The 19,888-nt window shown below is 44.6% G+C and overlaps 1 protein-coding gene across 1 annotated transcript in view; it reads left to right on the forward strand.

The window, feature by feature from the left end:
* LOC119379154 (1-phosphatidylinositol 4,5-bisphosphate phosphodiesterase epsilon-1) overlaps positions 1-19,888 on the forward strand; it is a 187,872-nt gene that overhangs the window by 129,454 nt on the left and 38,530 nt on the right. The window contains exons 15-23 of the mRNA XM_037648352.2: positions 728-957; positions 3,610-3,863; positions 12,028-12,236; positions 12,404-12,529; positions 17,144-17,248; positions 18,065-18,172; positions 18,362-18,478; positions 19,152-19,313; positions 19,619-19,748. Coding sequence (XP_037504280.1) covers positions 728-957; positions 3,610-3,863; positions 12,028-12,236; positions 12,404-12,529; positions 17,144-17,248; positions 18,065-18,172; positions 18,362-18,478; positions 19,152-19,313; positions 19,619-19,748 — 1,441 coding nt within the window. The remainder of the gene's footprint in view (positions 1-727; positions 958-3,609; positions 3,864-12,027; positions 12,237-12,403; positions 12,530-17,143; positions 17,249-18,064; positions 18,173-18,361; positions 18,479-19,151; positions 19,314-19,618; positions 19,749-19,888) is intronic.

The raw sequence follows: 19,888 nt of genomic DNA on the forward strand, positions 1-19,888 counted from the left end.
GTCAGCTTCGCTGTTTCGACAGTGTTCGCGAAGCGGAGCCGGCCGCACTTTTTGTAGTGTTTCTTACTTAATTCAAGCACAGTGCCAGTTAGAGGGTACATTTATCGATGAGTATCTTAGAAGTACTTGAAATGCTTAAAGCAACGAAAAAATGCGCGGCAGCGCACATGAAAGCATTCGTTCGTTAGGATCATCATGCATGATGTGGCTATTTTGTTAGCGCATAATACCTGTATGCTTCAGGTAGGCCCTTATTTTGTGTATATTTAGTCATTTAGGTTTTGCCTGACCAGTCTAATTGTCGTGACTGTGTGCGGTAGAGAGAGACTGAAGCGTTGACATCGAAGTGCACGCGCTGTAAACACGTTCCGCACAAGAGCAGCAGTTTGGGCGAGTTGGTGCCCCATGACGTTCTGAGTGTTCAGCGCCACCTAAACATAGTAAAAGGAAATAAAGGTAAGGGTAGAAGGGAGGACAAGACGACAGCGTGAGCGCTAACTTCCAACTGGTTTTATTATTCCGTTACTCCGATGACATTTTATACACTCGGCGTTCCATGGGACATACATGACCATCTGACAAGGAAACCAAAAACACGTTAACAGGTTTTTGTCGTCTTGTCCTCCCTTCTGCCTGTACCTTGATTTCCTTTTACTATGTTTGGGTTGCACTAAACATTCGGAATGTTTCGCACAATACGAGCTGAACAGCATGGCTTGTTCTTCAGGACGTGGGTCCAAGGTACCTGCCGGAGGCGGACGAGGGCGGCCCGACGAGAAAGAGTCCGACAATCAAGAAGCGCCGCGCCACTGTCAAGTCGTCGCCGCAGCTTCGTTCTCAAGAGTCGAGCCCGCAAAGGACAAGCGTGTCGCGAAGTTCCTCCTCCTGCGAGAACCTCAACCGTACCGAAGGCGGCATACCTCTGATCCACCCGACTCCCCTCGCCACGGGATACAAGTGAGTGCATCGCTTCAACAGCATGCCTTCGGTCACTTACAAAGCAGTCGACACTAATTTCTTCGCTTTTATCGAGGAGACCGTGATGCACTAACATCAAACGCTTTCTCTAAGATCCATGAGGAATAGTTGAAATCAACCGATAATGTCAAAAAGCTTCCATCATTTATGTTACTCTGTCATTAACATGGGTCGTCAAACTCACTGATGAGTCGACTCACTCAGACTCAGGTCTGGCTGTGCGTCTGAGTCTGAGTGAGTCCGGGTGACTAATATTTTGGTGAGTTTGAGTCCGAGTGAGTCCGGTTGAAGGAAATTTTAGTGAGTCTGACTCCGAGTGAGTCCAGTTGAGGAAAATATTGGTGAATCTGAGTCCGAGTGAGCCCCAAGCGCAAAATATATTTTTTTGAGTGAGTCCGAGTGAGCTCCACCTTTTGTTGCCGACTTATGGTCCTATCTACTCATCTTCAGCATTGCTATCAGCCTTATATCGGCTTACGTTTATACTCTAGTCTATTCACACATATCTCAGCACGTGCCGCCACCTCAATATTTATTGATCAGAGGTGTGAGTTAGGGGAAGGGGTGCTATGACCTCCCCCCGCAAACTCTTTCACGGGAAGTTCTTGATAAAGATATCTCGCGTGAGTCTCTCATTTCATAAAAATGTCCTTTTTGAATCGATATATGATAATGATGACATGTGATATGTGATGATAACTCGTATTTGAAGATACAAGATCAAAAGGCGCATCGTAGAGCACTGATTATATGAGATACTGGCGTTAAAGAGGATTGACACCATGATCGAAAAAGCTAATTTTACGCCAACGGACTCATGGGTCGACTCACTCAGGCTCACTCAGACTCGGGTGAAGTCGTGAGTCTGAGTCTGAGTGAGTCCGACTCAGTATTATGTTGGTGAGCTTGAGTCTGAGTGAGTCCAGGTGAGAAAACGTTTAGTTAGTCTGAGTCCGAGTGAGTCCGGTCCAAGAAAATTTTGGTGCGTCTGAGTCATAGTGAGCCCTCAGAGCAATATACATACATATATATATATATATATATATATATATATATATATATATATATATATATATATGCCCCGCCACGGTGGTCTAGTGGTTATGGCGCTCGATTGCTGACCCGAAGATCGCGTGATCGAATCCCGGCCGCGGCGGCTGCATTTTCGATGGAGGCGAAAATGTTTGAGGCCCGTGTACTTCGATTTAGGTGCACGTTAAAGAAACCCAGGTGGTCGAAATTTCCGGAGCCCTCCACTACGGCGTCCCTCATAATCGTATCGTGGTTTTGGGATGTTAAACCCCAGATATTATTATTAGAGCAAAATATATTTCTGAAGTGAGTCTGAGTGAGCTCCAATTTTTTTGCCGACCTATGGATTACGAAGTGGCTAGCTAGTGTGTGTGTACAACTGTACATATATGTATACGGGGTGTTCAAAATTAAGCGTTATGGTTTTCTTAAAATTCAGCACTGGGAAGAACGTAAAAACCACCTTTGCAGATAAGTTATGTATCTAGGGGGGCACAAAATGAGGCAATAATTATCGCTGTCAGCCGCCGAATTAACTAAGGTTGGATAATGAACTTTTTAATGAGCGCAGCAAGCGGGCATGTTTGTACAGAAAAGTTGGAGGCAGTCGCGTTTCTACACAGTTCCACTTGGAAGAATTCTTCTAGCGTGTCTGTGCCCCAAGATATCCTGCTGCAAAGTTTAACTGCGGTTTGCATGATTACGCATGCAAGACAGTGAGCACTGGCACAGAGCTCCTCCCCGATGCGCCGCAGAAGTTGGGTGCAGCGTTTAATCTGACAACGGGTCGAAGGCATACGCAAAGATGATAACGTCTACCAATTTGCTACAAAACTACAACCCAATGAAATAAGGTCAGTTGTAAAAGAATCACCCAATACAGGGGCGTTCTATTTACTCTTGTACTTCAACGCACTCTCTCGCTGGTTTCATATTGGGGTTTAACGTCCGAAAGCGATTCAGGCTATGACAGGTCGTAGTGGAGGGCTCAGATAATGTCGATCACTTGGGGTTAACATGCACTGAAATCGCAGAGTATATGGGCCTGTGGCATTTCGCCTCCATCGAAATGCGGCAGCCGCGGCTGGCATCGAACCCGCATCTTTCGAGGCAGCATCCTAGCATCATGACCACTGGGTCACTGCGGCGCCGCGCGCAAAGTGGCATTTCGTTAAAGTAACTGGAACAACAGTGCATTCTTGTCGCAAGTTCGGTGCCACATATCTCCAAATACAGGCCGCCTTCTGATTCTAATCCCAGTGCATAAGCCGTGCTAGCTGCTCGGCTTGCAATTCGTCCATCGCAATATGCAATATGTAGTTAATTAAAAAGTTAATGAGTCCTAACTAATCGACTATATTTAGCGTGATCTTACCATTTATGGCTGTGTGTTGTACCTGAAAGTTTACTTTTTGAGCAATTGCCTCCTTTTTTTATTATTTTTTTTTGCCGGAAACCCTATAGTTAACTATAAAAAATGTTCGCAGAAAACATTCGGTATATCAGTTTTCAGAGCATTATGCATGCATACACGTACGAAGCACTGCACCCTGATCTCTGTTGGCGACTCTGTTGACCTACACATTGTGTGTTCTCCAGGGAAAGGTCATGTCAAGTAACGCCGAGTACTTCGAAAGCCTCGTCTCTCCTGAGCCGCCCAACCATCACTCACTCCAGCCAGATGAACTTCCTCGAGTTCGCAGAGCTGTTTCGCTCCTTTATGGTGCGCTGCCGCAAGGACCTGAAGGACATCTTCGAAAGCGTAGCCACCAACTCCAAAGTAACGGCCAGCGAACTTGCTGCGGAGGAAATGGCCTCACCAAAATCTTGTAGGACAAGACCAAAAGTGCTCGGTGAGTTAGCGGAGGAACCGCGGCAGTGGTAGTTAATCGTATACGCTGGCAAGCAAGTTGCCGCACATTCTGAAACTGTATTGTTCACTTCTCACCATACGTTTGCATATGAAGCGCTAATTGGTATGTACACGTGGAGACAAGATTGAAGTGAAACGTTTTCACCATCCTTCTTGGGCCCCAATGCCTGAAAACGAGTCTTGTGCGAATAGTAAATTTTATGTTCGAAGCGGAATCGAAGCTAATAGTGATTTGGTCGAATAATTTCGAATCAAATTCGAATAGTATATGTCACATATTATAAAGAAAAATGAGCATATTTGTCCTTACCCAACCAACCTGCACAATATTTTTTTCAATTGAAACAAGGCCTGCGCAAATGTAATTCTTTTTTGTTCAAAGAAAGTGGAAGCAACTTTGAATAGTAGCAGGATTTGACTTTCGGTAGAATGCAAGTGATAACCTGTAAAATATGTTACGTTTTAAAATCTGCTATACTTAGAGCCTATATGCCGGTATAACAGGCTTTTAAACTTAAAAAATTATGAATCGATGTGAAGGTAATATGTTCATTTAACCTTGAAGTGGGGCTTCGCGGCAATGCGGAATTTTCCTGGAAAGGTGTATTCACGGTGTAGCACTTCTTTACTGCAGTGAAACCACTTTTAAAGGTGTGTTACATGCGGATTAATATACACCTATTCGTTCATTTCGAATACTTCGAAATTTCCAATAATTTAAATTCTAATCGAAGCGAATTCGAATACTGTAATATTTGTTCGAATATTCGAAGTGCTCGTATATTCGCACAAGCCTGCTGAAAACGCTTCAAAGTCAGGCACGTTGATGTCTATCCCCTTCAGCGACGACGCGTACAGTTGTACACGGCAACTATAGAGTCTCGGCAGGCACCGAGCGTTAACTTGTAACACGATGTGTACACTTGTACACGCTTCATGACTGGACAACTAGCGCTCACTTAACTTCATTGTGCAGCGTATTGTTGCAGATGATCACTTTGCTAAAGAAACTACCATACTGAGCGAGTCGTTCGACGGGCCGCGATCTTGCAGCCATGCCAAAACTATGATTTTTGTTTCCTCGGAATGTATATAACAGATAAATTACTCGCGTATCTCGATCCTGAGATTTGATTAGTTTTTTTACAAAAATAGAACATGGCGTACTTCATAATAAATAGATATTACAGCGAAAGCTGTTATGAGATCATTTCACCGGCCGTTTTTGGCGCCGTAGTTGTCCGCCGCCGGTTTCCGTAACCAGTATCGCTCGAAATAAGAAAAAAACGAAATAAGAAAAAAATTCCAGGATGGAACGAGGTTCGAACATGGGCCCTCTGCGTGGGAGCTCAGCATTTAACCTCTGAGCCATGCCGGTGCTTGAAACTGCTTTGCAAAAAGGTCCTATACAGGCTTCATGTCGGGAAAGAACCACATTAGCATATGCAAAATAGCGTGGTAGAAGAGTAAAATAAGCACCAAGCGAGCACAACGCGAATTCTGTAACCAGGCGTCACACAATGCGAATTGCGCAACGAGTAGGTTGTTGAATGCTTCCAACCCATTACAAAGGGCTCTGCCATAATTCATCGTCATCAGGCGCAGCATCAACAAAGTGCGCATAATGCCTTACACGCGTTTAGCAGGTACCACCGCTCTCCGTAGAATGACGAAAAATGGCACAGTGCCTGCTGCCCTACTACTCAAAAATTACAATGATTTATAGCGTAGTGGGTTCCTCGCAAGTGCACTTGTATTGGTTGCCAAGGAAGCCCATAAGCGCATGATTCATTTCCTCGGGGTCTCAGTAAAGTTCTTCGCCCCCCCCCCCGTCTCTCTCCCACGTCAACGTATGTTATACAGCATGACGGGAGAGGGAAATAGCGACCAGGCGTCACCCAATGCAAATTACATAACTGGTGGGCCATTTAAAGATTCCAACCCATTATAAAAGGGCTGTGCCATAATTCTTCATCGTCATCAGTCGTCGCGTCAACAAAGTGCACACAATGCCTTACAGACGTGTAGCTGATGCCTCGCTTCTCCGCAGAATGACGAATAATGGCTTAGTAGGTGCTTCCCAACTTCACAAAAATTGTGATTTATGGCGTAGTGGGTACCTTTCTGGTGTACTTGTATTGTAGCCCCAAGGGAACTTAACGGGCTCTAGAAACGCCGCTCTTCCAGCTTTCGCTGTGACTGTGCTGCGGTTTCAGCGCAGGCCTGGCGTTTTTAATGACGCTCTAATTACGATTGATTATTAAAATGCGATATCGACATATTGCCACGTTATCTTTCTTACAATATAATATCTTCTTGCATCGATCGGCTTGGATTAAAGTTGCGTAAATTTCACACATTCACAGGCAGACCATCACCATTCGCGCGTCAAGGGAATAATGTGTGCGCAGGTTTGTTCTTTAGGATTTCATTCAATAAAATGTTTAGGTGTCATTAGCAGGTAGTGAATTTTAAGTTAAGGACAGGGTAATTAGTTTTGTTTTTGTGTCGTTATTAGACTGTCATGAGGCCAATTTTTTTTTCATATATTGCCATCTGTTCGCGAAAAATGTCGAAATGCAGGCTCTCTAGAGTGTGTTAAAGTTACACAGTAGCAACACTAGCGCTCACCGCAATCGCGCGGTGTAGGAGAGCGCTCGTGTTTCATGACGCGCGCCGACGTAGCTTGTTCTCCCCTTTGTCATCCCCCCCCCCTCCCCCTGTGTAGCTTCCAGTGCGGTCGGCAGGAGGAAAGAGAGAAAGAGCTTAAAGCGTGCGACAAATCCCTGTAACTCCTGCCGTTCATGATGGATTCGAATGATTTTTGATGCGATCGATTTGTGGGGCAATAAACGCCAATACTGAGGCCATTCACTGATCACTTCGAAAAGTGATTCAGGACTCAAGCCTTTCGTTATTGTGGCTCTTTTATTCACTGTGGTTGCGAGACGCGTAGACTGAGCGAAAGGCATCAGCATACTTGCCATGCACCGGTGGCTGGTCTAGTATTACTTGGCAACCCTCAAAGCCTCTAAGTCAAAGGCGTAGTTAAGATTTACCCTTTCCAAAACTTCGCCCCTTAAGAGTAGCGCAGCAGGTGTTCGGGCGCATGTATCATATTTGTTCTGACATCAGAGCAAGGCATTTCATATTTCTTTTAATTGATTCCAATTGTAATATTTCGACCTTAAGATTGCTTCATTATTTCAATGGTCACATAATATTAATGAGAACTAACAAAAATAATGCCAAGGAAAGTACAGGGGGTGTTATTTGTAATAATTGGGCTATAAATGTGAAGAAAGTAAAGTGGACGAAAAGATGACCTGCCGGCAGCAGGTTATCTTTTCGTCCACTTTACTTTCTTCACATTTATATCCCAATTATTACAAATAACACCCCCTGTACTTTCCTTTGCATTATTTTCTGTTAGTTCTCATTAATACTGTGCCTAACAAAGAAAAACGCCAGGCCTGCGCGGAAAGCGCAGCACAGTCACAGCGAAAGCTCGAAGAGCGGCATTTCTAGAGCACGTTATAAACTCTCTTGTGGCTACTAATACAACTACACTAGCAACGTACCCACTACGCCACAAACGATAATTTTTGTGAAGTTGGAAGCACCCACCACGACATTACTCGTCATTCTGCGGAGAAGCGAGGTACCGTCTTTAAGGCATTATGTGCAGTTTCTTGATGCGACGACTGATGACGATGAAGAATTATGACTGAGCCTTTTGTAATGGGTTGGAAGCTTTAAATGACTCACTAGTTACGTACTTCGCATTGTGTAACGCCCAGTCGTTATTTCATTCTCCCACCGCACTTTAAAACATACGCTAACCTGAGAAAGAAATAGAGGAAGGTAATTAACTTTATTGAGACCCCGAGGAAATGGATCATGGGAGCCTTATGGGCTTCCTTGGCAACCAAGAGAAGTGCACTTGCGCGGAACCCACTACGCTATAAATCATAATTTTTCTGAAGGAAGGAAGCAGCCACTGCTTCCTTCCTAAACAGTCGTTATGTTTTATGTTGGGATGCTTCCTTCTATCGGCGGACAACTACGGCGCCAACAACGGCCGGTGAAATGATCTCATAACAGCTTTCGCTGTAAAAACGAGCCCTTAAAGGACCCCTGACAGCAAAATTTTTGTTGGTGACTTTTTTACTGTAATTTGTAGCTTTGGGTCTGGTAATCCCTAAGTTAAATCGTAAATGCTCTAGCGTATCGTATAACTAATTCTAGCGTAGTTAATTGTGACCATTTTAGCGTCACTTCAAAACGCCCGCCTAAAAACCACAAGAAACTGACGACCCATGCGAGGAGCGTCAAAGACCACGTGCACTCAAGCTGTGGTGACGTAGAAAGCGCGGTTTTCAAATCGGGGCCCCGCGCGCGGTAGAGATTGAAAGTATGTGGGTGCCTCGGTATGGGTTAAACCTGTTAAGCGCGTGACCCCTCACGAAAACTACCTCGAGTGCAGCCCGACAACAAAGCGAGAGGGGTGCGGAACAATAGGCCTCGCCGGGTGCCAGTCGTCGTATTGTGCACGTGCGCCCCGCAAACCTTCTGTGACATCCACAATACTAGCTTTACTCGTGGAACGTCACGCGGGGCCTCTATCTACGTCATACCAGGATGTCGCAAGGTGCAGCCAACTCAAGTGAGCACTCATGCTTACTTTAAAACCAAATTAAGATATCTTAAAGGCAATGTTCGTCGCTAATAATCGGTCAGATGTGCCCCCGTATACAGGAAAGTCAAACAACACAAACATCTCGAGGTTTCAATTTTGGTGTCAGGGGTCCTTTAAAAGTAATGGTCACATAAGTTGTAGTATGCTAGAAGTGAAGGTCATCGCTTTTTTTTTTTTCTTGTCGGCTTCGGGCAAAATGTTTAGAGAAATGTGAATACTTTCACGTCGTGAATGACAGCGGGCAGCGTGGTCTATCTTGCTGGTGTCTTGCTATTGCGCATCTTACATGGCTACATTATCGGACAGTTTCACCCTGCCTTTAGGTGGAGGCAGCAGATACCATTACAAAGGCTCGCGCCGCCCCAAAACAGTAATTTTATGCACGCTTCTTTTTCTTGCGGCATTTCATTGAGACGTTGTTCCGCGTGATAACCCTAGAATGCAAAAAGAAAAGAAAAAGGAAAGTAAGTTAAATTCAGGCTTCTCATGCGCACACCGGTTCTTTGCCTTGTGCACTCAAAAATGCTTCTACTTCATTTTACATCCTTTCGCAAGGTCGCTACGTATCGCATATGTCTCCGAGTCATATTTCTGGCTGTGTTTGCGATGTCACTGAGGTAATGATTGAATTCGCACATAAAGAATTTTCAGACGATGCATCAGCCCAGCTGTAAGCGTGGGCCTCAAGTGCTGGAACTTTTAAATGCGAAGCACTTCTAAGCGAACCAAATACACTTTGACCGTTTCTATCTATCGATCTATCTAGCCGCCTTCGTCTTGGCGCTCTCGTGGTCATCTCGTTAGCTTGGGATATATCAAAATTGGCATAGGAAGGTTTAAGTGTATGACGAACGCGATTCGCAGGTCGTCACATGAATAACGTGACTTCCCTGTCACGTGCGTCACGAAATCCTTTCTACCTGTCACGTGTGGCACATATCCGTGGTATGCTGGTATGCGCCACAGGGGATTCACAGTCTATATCAACTCATACTTTGGAAACGTTAACGCTACAGTGTGAAGGAGCCCTTGTCGCAGAAAAGGCGGTGCCGGCGTCGTTGTCGATGGGTGAAATATCCCGATAGAAGCAAAGAATAAAAATCTCGGCTCCAGCTGGAATCGAACCCAGGTATTCTGCATAAAAATCAAGTATTCTACCACAGAGCCACGCCAGTGCCTCGAACTGCCTCGGTAAAACACCCTATACAAGAGTTACGTCAGAAGTACGCCCTGCAGTGTTTGCCATCCGCTTTTTTTATATCGCTATAATAAACATTACATATGTGCACCTATGATTCTGTAAGCTATAGTCAAGCGTTGCGCGAATACGCCCACGACCACTGTTTTATGATATGCACGTCATCGCATCGTAGCGTGCACTTCGTGGCGATAAAACTGACGTCTCTGCTCTAACGTGAGTGTCGACGTTGCGTCGGACCATGAACCCTTTACACGTCAGTATACTCGGCGTGCCTGGTAAACCAGCGATTGCTACTCAGTTTACACAAAGACGTCGATCCACCTTGTAACACTTGGCTCAAAGCAAGAAATCCAGGATAGGCGGCTACACGTGATGCTTCACACGACATTGTGTCCCACAGTGAGTGGGATCTGTCGGATTTTTCTTCAGCTTGCCCTATAGCGCCAGCTGGCGTCACAGAACTGTGGCCGTCGAAAATATGACAGGCTGAATAATTTGAGGCCATCAATATCGAGTTTACGCGCAGCTTATTGCTACGAGTCCATTCTTCTGTGTGCGTTTAGAAAACGTTTATTCCACCGTTTAGCATTCACATGCCAAAATTCGGGGCTATTTAATTCGCACGATCAAGCATAGCAACTTTGCAATCTTACGTTAAAGAACCATCTGGCTTGCATAAGTGGAATGTAGAAGTTGATTCACTGTTTCATCATAATATAAGTCTACCGTCTGAGGATAGTAGCAAACATCTATTCTAAAAAGACACAGGGCGTGCAAACACGGACACAAGAATGAGGTCAGGACACCACCCTCGGCGTTTGTGGTGTCCTGACCTCATTCTTGTGTCCGTGTTTGCACGCCCTGTGTCTTTTTAGAATGAATACGTACCAACTAGCTCAGCTCTCTGTTATTCTAAGCAAACATCCGTTGCATTTACGCCACGTAAAGCTGTTATCTAAAGTTTTGTATGAGTTATTTCGTACATACAATATACTTCCGCACGGAAATTACAAAAACCTCTAGGCGAGCCGTTGCTGTAGCGCGTGCAAAAGGGATAGGTTGTTGCGCTCTTCTCTGAGCACACTGGCAGTCAGTGTTGCCAGATTTGACTACATAAAGCCAAATTAGGCTGCAGAAAAATTTTAGCGTCTGCTTGGGAGAGTTGGCGATGTGGCTTTATTTGGGTTACTGAAAATCTGCGACTTTGCTTTCTTTAGGTAATCTTTTTTATATACCTGGGGTCGAATTCACACTTGTTCTTTTTTTTCCACAGAGTTTTTTTTTTTTTGCGTATACGGCCCTAAGCCCATATTTATAGCATATTTTTACCCTAATTCTGTTCTTGACAGCAGGTGCCAGGCAACTATGACGCTGAGCAAATTATTAGCTAACACGACCAGCTAGTAGCACGCAGCACTAGCGAATGGCGTCAGGTGCCGAATTCGCTCATCTTTTTGTTCCTAAGTGCAGGAGCTGAATTCAATAAGCTCTTCGTTGGTACAGTTCTGCTTGCTGTTGGCTGGCCGTCGCTCGCTGATATTACGTCCAGAATCATTGCCTGCGATCTACTTTCACGATAAATTTTAGCGTGAGTCAATCAACGAGGCTATGACACTTAAGCGACGCGAACAGGAAAGAACAATCGCATCACCTTTATTGTTTCTCGCAGGAGTTAGTGCTGGTATAATAACGTCCCATGGGCCTTACTTGGAGCTGCTGTTTAGATTTCGCTATATGAACAACATCTCTCCCGCCCTTGCGTTGCCTGGTACTGCAAGGAACACGCCGCTCCGTTTAACCTCACTTTTTGATGCTAAATAAAGTGTAACACATCGTAACAGAGTTTAGCTAACCAAAACGTTAGTCCCGATTTATGTCAGCGAAGCCATAGAACACTCCTGTCCCCCATTTTATCTATTTTACTCGCTAAACGTCTATGAGTTCCAGAATGCCTTGTTTCGCGTCACGGGAGGTGAAGGCCACCGTTGGACTGCTTATTTGTGCGGAAAGACAGTGTGTTCACAAGTACATCGACAAATAGAAAATAAAGCTTTATGCCTGTCGCGTTTGAAAGAAGTTTTCCGTGTGCTCTCCTTGGCACGAAGCACCGCCAAGACATACGAAAAGGACCGTGAAAGTGCTAAAAATGGGCTAGCAGTTATGTTGTGGAAAGCTTTTCTTTTTTTCTTTTTTTTTTTTTTTTGAGACAGAGCTCCCTGTAAAATGTTGTGTCGCGCTTTCTAGGACTGCTGACACGAACTAGCAAGTACGAGTACGTGGACCCTGAACAGAAAAAGATTTGTGATGCCATTGCCACCGCCAGCATCGTGTCCAACTGCGCCGGGGTTGACAGCTCAAAAAGGCTCGTCTTGGAGTGTGCCGACTTCAAGAAGTTCTTGGCGACTCGTCAGAAGGAAGAATTGACTGAGGAAGAGGTTATCAGACTTATTCAGGTAATTCAGACTTGCTGCAATCTTCAGCATTTACAATATCTGTCAATGTTATTTGAAGTAATACATAAGTCGTTACGGTAAGCACGCTCTTGATGGTTGAATCTGCCGACTTTTCTTTCGACTAATGCTCATCGGTTTCTTTTATCTCTTCCTTTTTATTACTCTAGCGACATGAGCCTGATAACGTCCTCAGAGAAAAGCACCTTCTGTCTTTCGAAGGCTTTGCAAGATACCTGTTGGACAAAGACAACTACGCCTTCGTGCCGGAGATAATACCGCCCGGTGCGAACACGGTGAGAACTTGGTGACGAACTTGGTAACCTTCGTCGAATCTAAGTTCACGCTTGAACAGCAAGGTTTCGTGAATCTTATTCATAAGACACCCACCTTATCATTCAAATAAATCTTATTGTACTTTGGAACATCCTGCTTATACTGATTGTACTTTTGTTTTGGTTTATCCATGCTTTCGACAAATTATGTCATAAATTACTACTATAATCTGACCCTGTCTAATGATGACACCAGCCTTCTTAAGTAACGGGAATGTTCTTTTACTATTCGTGTACAATACGTGCAACAGCTAACGATCATAACTCGTCACCTGCATTAGTAACCTCCTTGTACCTTACATTTCAGAAATTATATTAACTAGCCTCAGCACCTTTATCCATAATTCAACCTTTTGTCGGCAACTGCGTCATCTTTCGTGAAATTACTTATGATCACTACACTGTATACATTCACCATACGTAGGTACCACAGTTGACTGGCGTAGCTATTAACTAGCGTAACTAAATTTAAAGGAATATATGTAAAGTCATGCTGCATCTAGAGTATATAAAAGCCACCTATACTTCCTCACCGATGCCTCTCTCGAATGCATCACCTTGTGCAAATACTTGTGAAGGAGGAGGAGGAAGAGATATCCACAGGCATGGAGGTCGAGCACGTTTTGCTAGCCTACGCGTGGGGAAGGTGGTTGAGAGAAAGAAAGAAATGGGAGGGGAGGGGGCGGGAAGTACTACGTACTGGCAGCTCCGATGTTCTGCCTCTTTGTTTTTGCAGTGTCGCTGCTACTTTCATAAGAAGAGACCTCTCGCGCAATGATTATATATGCCGATTGCATGTATTGCGGCAGGTATAGCCACCGAGTGCACGTGAAAACGTTATGGCGCGCACAGATTTCACGCTGTAACGTTTCCATCGCGCCGTCCCCGTTAAAGATGTTTCGATTGAAAGTGACATGTAAGCTGGAGTACGCTACAGCCGCACAAACTCTCTTCTTTGAGAGGTGAGTCATCATGTATGAATAGTAAGTCCGCTAGCTTCATCCTTTCCCATTGCTGCCCTACCGTCAGTATCAGTTCAATAAAGGCCAGCCGCCTTAGCTTCTTTTTTATTACGTCACGTCGTAAAATAACCCTTTTGCGTAGTTTTGACAATTTATGTCATCGTCATACGCTTTTTAACGAGTTAATTATTGAGCCAAATTGTCGTCCTATTGCGTCTCCCTTCGTCAATAAGTTCGTGCGAATTTCGTAATACCGGTAACGTAATCATTATTTTTTTCTTTCAGCCATAATAATCCTTGAATTAGACCTACCTTCCCGAGAACATTGTAGACTAATAAAAATCGTCTAATTCGTCAAACATCACTTGAAATTTGCATACCTAAATACCTAAATAAAACTTCATTTGTTATGCACTTACTGATAATATCCCAGGTAAAGAAAAGACCGCGACACATCTGGTCTCATTTAGGAATTATCATATCTCCCGTGTTTTTTGAAGATCATTTAACACTTCAAGATTTCTAAACTAGGCATATCGCTATCATTCAAAGAGAGCATATGAGTTCATAGAAAAGTTGCCAAACTCAGCGACCGGCTCTCATCTTTGTGCATTTCCTCAGGCTAAAGTTTTGATGGTGTGTCGGTCACTGCCCCATGGCGATTACGCTGCAGCGGTAGCCCCGTCACGCGCCGGCACGTGACTTTGCTGACGATTCGCTGGAAACGACTCGCACACCATCAGTGCTGTTGCTTGAGAAATACCTCAATTGAAAGCTCGCTTCCTTTATCTTGCGATTTTACTTGAAAAATGTTCCTGTGTTTTCATTATCACGGCTTATTGGGGCGGTTTATCAATCTCCCATAGTAGAGTGCAAATACTCTGAATCGTCAACGTTTCTTTTAAGCACAAATGTTGAAATAAGCTTTCTAAACGTAAATTCGCTTTGATTTTCTTGTGATAAAAAGATCCGGCAGATTGCACGCATTTTTGGAATCAACTTCATACGAAGCAGACAGCGAGTAGCAACCTATGCCGGATTTTTAGCTGTCTACCAAGCGTTACGAGGTGAATCGATGCCTTCATGTAAATTGAGTAGCAATGCGCAAATAGTGAGGAGTAGTGTTCAGGAGTAGGGTAACGTCCGCACTCACTTTAGAGTGCGGACGTGTCAGTGTTATCGAAAGGAATGCACGCTACGTAGCGCTGATGTGCATAATAATTGGTTGTGACGGTGAAGAACCAAAAGCAATCGGACCTTTAAAGGTCGAGTTATTTATTGGGGTGAACTTAAATTCACTGGGTTTTACGTACCAAAACCAGAGAGAGATATGATTATGAAGGACGCCGTATAGTGGAGCGCTCCGGAAATTTCGGGTTCGTTTTAACACTCACCTAAATCTAAGCACACGGGCCTGTAGCATTTTGCCTCCATCGAAATGCGGCCGCCACGGCCGGGACCGACAGCGTGACGCTCGGGTCAGCAGCCGAGCACCGTAACCACTGTACAGCGGCCGTGCCTATGTACCACCGCGGCGGCTTTTGGGGCTAGCTTGTGCTCAAAGTACAAGCAATTAACACTTGCAGTAGAATGTATCGTGGTTTTGGGACATTAAACCCCACATATTGTTATTATTATTATTACTACTTGCAGTAGAATGGTGAAGGCGACAGGTGCCTGAGTGCCATAGAATCTTTCATTTTTTAAAAATCTAGATAGCCTAAAATAGACAGCCCAATGGCATTAGTCCCGTGAGCCCTCTTCCTTGGTCACATTGGTATCCAACACGCGCGGTTATTTTGTAAAAAAACATTATAAAGAAGATTCTAAGCGACACAGTACAACATCGCTTGATGCCAGAGTATATATTCAAAGTGAATTTCACTTTGAACTAGTTTTTGTATTGTTCAACCAATCGGAACCCGCGAAATCCGTTTCGCGGACACTGGGCTGAGTTGACCACATTTGACACACACTTATTAGAGATTAAATAATGGAAAGGTTTTTAGACAGAATGGTAGACAACGTGCTTGACTCTATCAAGAGCAATTTTCTAAAGAAAAAAATAAGAATGGCCTTTCTTATATTTTATTTTCAAATTTTGTTATTACGTTATATTACTTATTCAACGTACTTTTATAAGATAACGGCGCTTGGCAGAACCACGCAAAGTACCTTTCAAAAGAAGCACGCTGCGGTGAAACTTGCCCCCTCCCCTCCTAATACAGAACTCTGCGCACGCCTGTGAGCAGGATCACCTGCTCGTTCTTATCCGGATGCACCATGGTTTTGGCACGTGAAACCCTTTAATCTTTCTTTATTTGTAAAACAACTGCGCAGGATGATTAAATGGTATATCGAGTAAACCGAAGGTAAAATGAGTATGGTATCCTTTTCAATGGGGCGATGAGGGCGAGGGAGGGTGGGTAATTTTTGTGCAAGTGAAGCGAGGGAAGGCGAGCAAATTTTGCAACGTGAAGGTGAAGTGAGGGGAGGGCGCCACTTGCGTAGTGAGGGTGAGCGAAAAGCCATAAATGAAGACCTTTACCATAACCTATGCTCAAACTTCAAGTTTACCTTTATGTTTCTCAGCCTCGGGTCCCTTTTATTTCGGTTTTCTCCACGCGATGGACCCAGACTTCTTGGGTGGGACGTAATAATATGGGTATGCCAGGGAAATCCTGCCATAGTTGTATTAAATCAGCCATCATTTGAGGACCCCGTCCGGCTCTGAACTGATCGCAGCCGACTCGAGTGTTAGGTTGATTAGGTTTTGTGCTAGGAACCGAATATCCGGCGAGACTTGGCGAAACATGGTGAGATTATGTTAGACCCTGCGTATCGGTTTTCAAGCAACGCTTCGCATTAATAATAATACATGTATAACTGCTACGACATGGCCTCACTCCATAAACTGCTTCGCACACAACGACACTTCCCTTTAAAAAATGTATCGTGCAATTTTTTTGTGACCCGTTGGTTCAGGGTGTCGTGACTAAAATGAGCATTACAAACGACAACGACAGCAATGTGTTGAAAACGAAGTTGCTAATAGGTGATTATTCACATCTAGAATTTATTCTGAATTAAGGAAATCTGTTTCTCGGAAGTCGGGGGCGGGGATGTTATGGGGCTTCAGCCCTCCCCTTAATTTTTTAGAGCGACAGCCCTACTCCACGAGGTACAAACCCAGAAAACGCCTCGTTCCGTGAATATGACCTTCAGGTTCAGCCAAGGTCATTCAGGCGTCTATGAGATCCGTCAGCGCCGCAGAAATTTTTTCACGCATTGCCCGTGAGATGGCGCAAAGTTCTCGCCGGTGAGTTCGCGCCGACGTTTCTCCAGCGTATCAGTGCCTTGATTACGTGCTTCGTTCCACGCGCATCGCGCGTCGTCGCAACGCCGGCCAAAGAGCTTCATCGAAACGTGTCGTATTTTGTTGCATGTCAGTCAATCACAACTGACATTATTTAGTCTGATTCATTTTTTTTTCATGATTTGCTAACTCGGCTGTACTTGTTTCCATTCCTTTGTAAGCTGGCGCTCTCCTCGTTTAATGTCAAGTTGCCATGAGGGCAACATAAACAAACAAAGTAAATGCGCTTATCTGCAGAACATGGACAAGCCCCTTTCTCACTACTACATCGCTTCGTCTCACAACACCTACTTGACCGGCCACCAGCTCAAAGGAGAGTCATCCGTGGAGCTGTACAGCGAGGTAAGTAAGCACTTGCTGTGACGATGTGTTTATAAGCCGTGATTCTCTATACCTGGCGACAACTTCCTGTCGCAGCACAGCCAAGGCTACGGAACCGACGCGCACACTTTTTACTATGCTGCTGCACACGTAGTCCGGAAACGATAACTTTTGTAGGCTACGTGGCCTAAAAGGAAACATAAAAAAAAGAAATAGGCATTATGCTCAAGACTTATTGCATTGCAAGTAAGAAAGCTTATCCTATGAGGGATTTTTGTTTTTTGCTATTTCTAGTTTTCTGGCTTTCTGGTGTCGATTTCACGTTTTCCTGCGCCTGCAAACAATCGCCCGCAAACGGACTACTTGGCGTAGTGCCACATGTGAAGAAGCTCCGCCCCCGTAAATTTGGCTGTGCTGCCACAGAAAGTTGTCGCCAGGTATAGAAACAACTCTTTGTTCATCCGTTTTCAATTTCTGTCGCACAGATTTTGACTGTCTAATCACCCTTGAAAGCCTTTTCGATTGCACTTTCTCAGAAATAACTCCATTCTTTCCTCATTGCTCGAACGTTTACATACACGTAACTGCCTCACAGTCGTATGAGTGGCAGGTATGACCACTTCCGATGCCTCTAATCCATGACCTGTGTCAGCGAAAAGGCAGGTTTGTATGTCGGTATGAAACTGTATGGCCACTATGCTGCTAATTAATTAATTGATGAATTAAGTAATGTGCGTTGTGCTGGGTGAACATGGAGAACACAATTTCTGAATCGATTCCTGCACGAACTTCTTCACCACGCCAGTGTGCATGAGTGTCAATCTCACTCTTCTCCAGGTACTACTAAGAGGTTGCCGATGCGTAGAGCTAGACTGTTGGGACGGTGACGACGGAATACCTGTCATCTATCATGGCCACACACTTACTTCGAAAATTCCTTTCAAGGTAGGCACTGCCGTTCCTTTCGCCTGTTTTGTACATCCGTATTCGCTTCGGCTACAGTGATACCAATTTCATAATGCGTAATTTTCTCCTCGCGTTTTCTTGATATTTTTTTTTATCACGCGCACGAGTCTCTGTTGCCTCGTTTAGTCGCTTTTCTTCCTCATACAATGTAAAACCCTCTTTTTACAGAGCGTTGTGGAGGCGATTCACAAGAGCTCGTTCGCCACTTCACCTTTCCCTATCATTTTGTCCATCGAGAACCACTGCTCCCTTCCGCAGCAGGCCAAGATGGCCCAGATTTTTACGGTGAGCAAAGTGTCACGTTTCCCAGGCGCATGTCTTCAATGTGGTTCCTTCAAACTGCGCTAACGCATTCTTTAGATTTTACTCGCCTGTAGAAGGTACCGACCCTCATGGGTTTTATTCTTGAAACTGTCTCGTGCATGCTTCCGCGATACATTATTTGGAATTAGTATGTAAGTAGCATGCAGGCGATATCACCGTGGTTTCCAATAAAAAATGTTTTGAGTCCACTAGTATCTTTTTTGAAAAGTGCTCGTGTTTGTGCGTGCTTGCGAGCGATTTTTCCTACATACCGTCCAGAACCTAACACTGATCGCCTAGTTTACTCAGTTTTTCTGGAGGTTGCGAGGTATTTTTCAGCTATCAGTTCATTGTGTAAACCTTGTGAATCAGCTCCTGAGCGTACCGCTGTGTATGGACAAACTTCCGACACTGATGTTTCACTTTCGTTCGATCGTAGCCCGCAGCCCTAATTGCCATTGCACTTTTCTTAATCTTTGTTGAGTTCTTCTGTGAAGTGTGCTCCGGGAACCGAGCCCCAAAATACGCCTCTTTAAAGATATGTATAAGTTTTTGTGTTGACTAATTCGTTCGTGCTATTGTGAGGGTACCATTGAGTTGTTTTCTGTGACGTTGCTGATGGCCGGTACGTCATTTCTGGCACGCCTTCTTGCAGAACGTGTTCGGGGACAGACTTCAAACACAGTTTCTATTTTCCAATGACGTCTGCGATGAGGCCCGCCTGCCGTCACCGAACCAGCTGCGTTACAAGGTGCTAATAAAGAACAAGAAACTCAGGCCGCCACTGACGCCAGCGCTGCCCCTCAGGTCCACCAAGGTACGTGCCACCTTGACGTTAGTCCTTCTGCCAATTTCGTATTTCAGATCTGAATCGTCCATGTAAGCTTGATATCCGGATATTCGCGGTGTATAGCAGGTTCGTTCTTCTTGGTGAATATGTACTTCTCGGTTTTAGTGTTTTTTTTTTTAATCGTGAGTGCTGGTATTGTGCCTTCACAACAGTTCATCTTGCGCACCACTGTTCGCACTATACGCGCATTACTGAGTAGTTATGCTGACACTTATGTTTGTTTTAACTTTAGCATGATGGGCGAAAATGTGAGCACCTCACCTCGTGTGCAGGGTGTGCCACAAGGAAAGATTGCGCCCGGCCGGACGAACAGCATCATCTCTACGGCGAGCATAGGGTCTCTCAACGACGAGGATGAAGAAGATTATGAGGACTACGATGAAGAGGACGACAATCTAGAAGGTAGGCCATCGGATGGTCCAGGTGTGACTTCTCTGACCGTTATCAAAGAGCGATGTCTATTTATTCTGTATCGCGTCCGTTTTCGTACTTTTGCCACTGCATCGTACTTTCCGATGAAAAATAATTTAAGAACTAATTGA

Source organism: Rhipicephalus sanguineus, chromosome 1 (assembly GCF_013339695.2).
Source record: "Rhipicephalus sanguineus isolate Rsan-2018 chromosome 1, BIME_Rsan_1.4, whole genome shotgun sequence".
Lineage (NCBI taxonomy): Eukaryota > Metazoa > Arthropoda > Arachnida > Ixodida > Ixodidae > Rhipicephalus > Rhipicephalus sanguineus.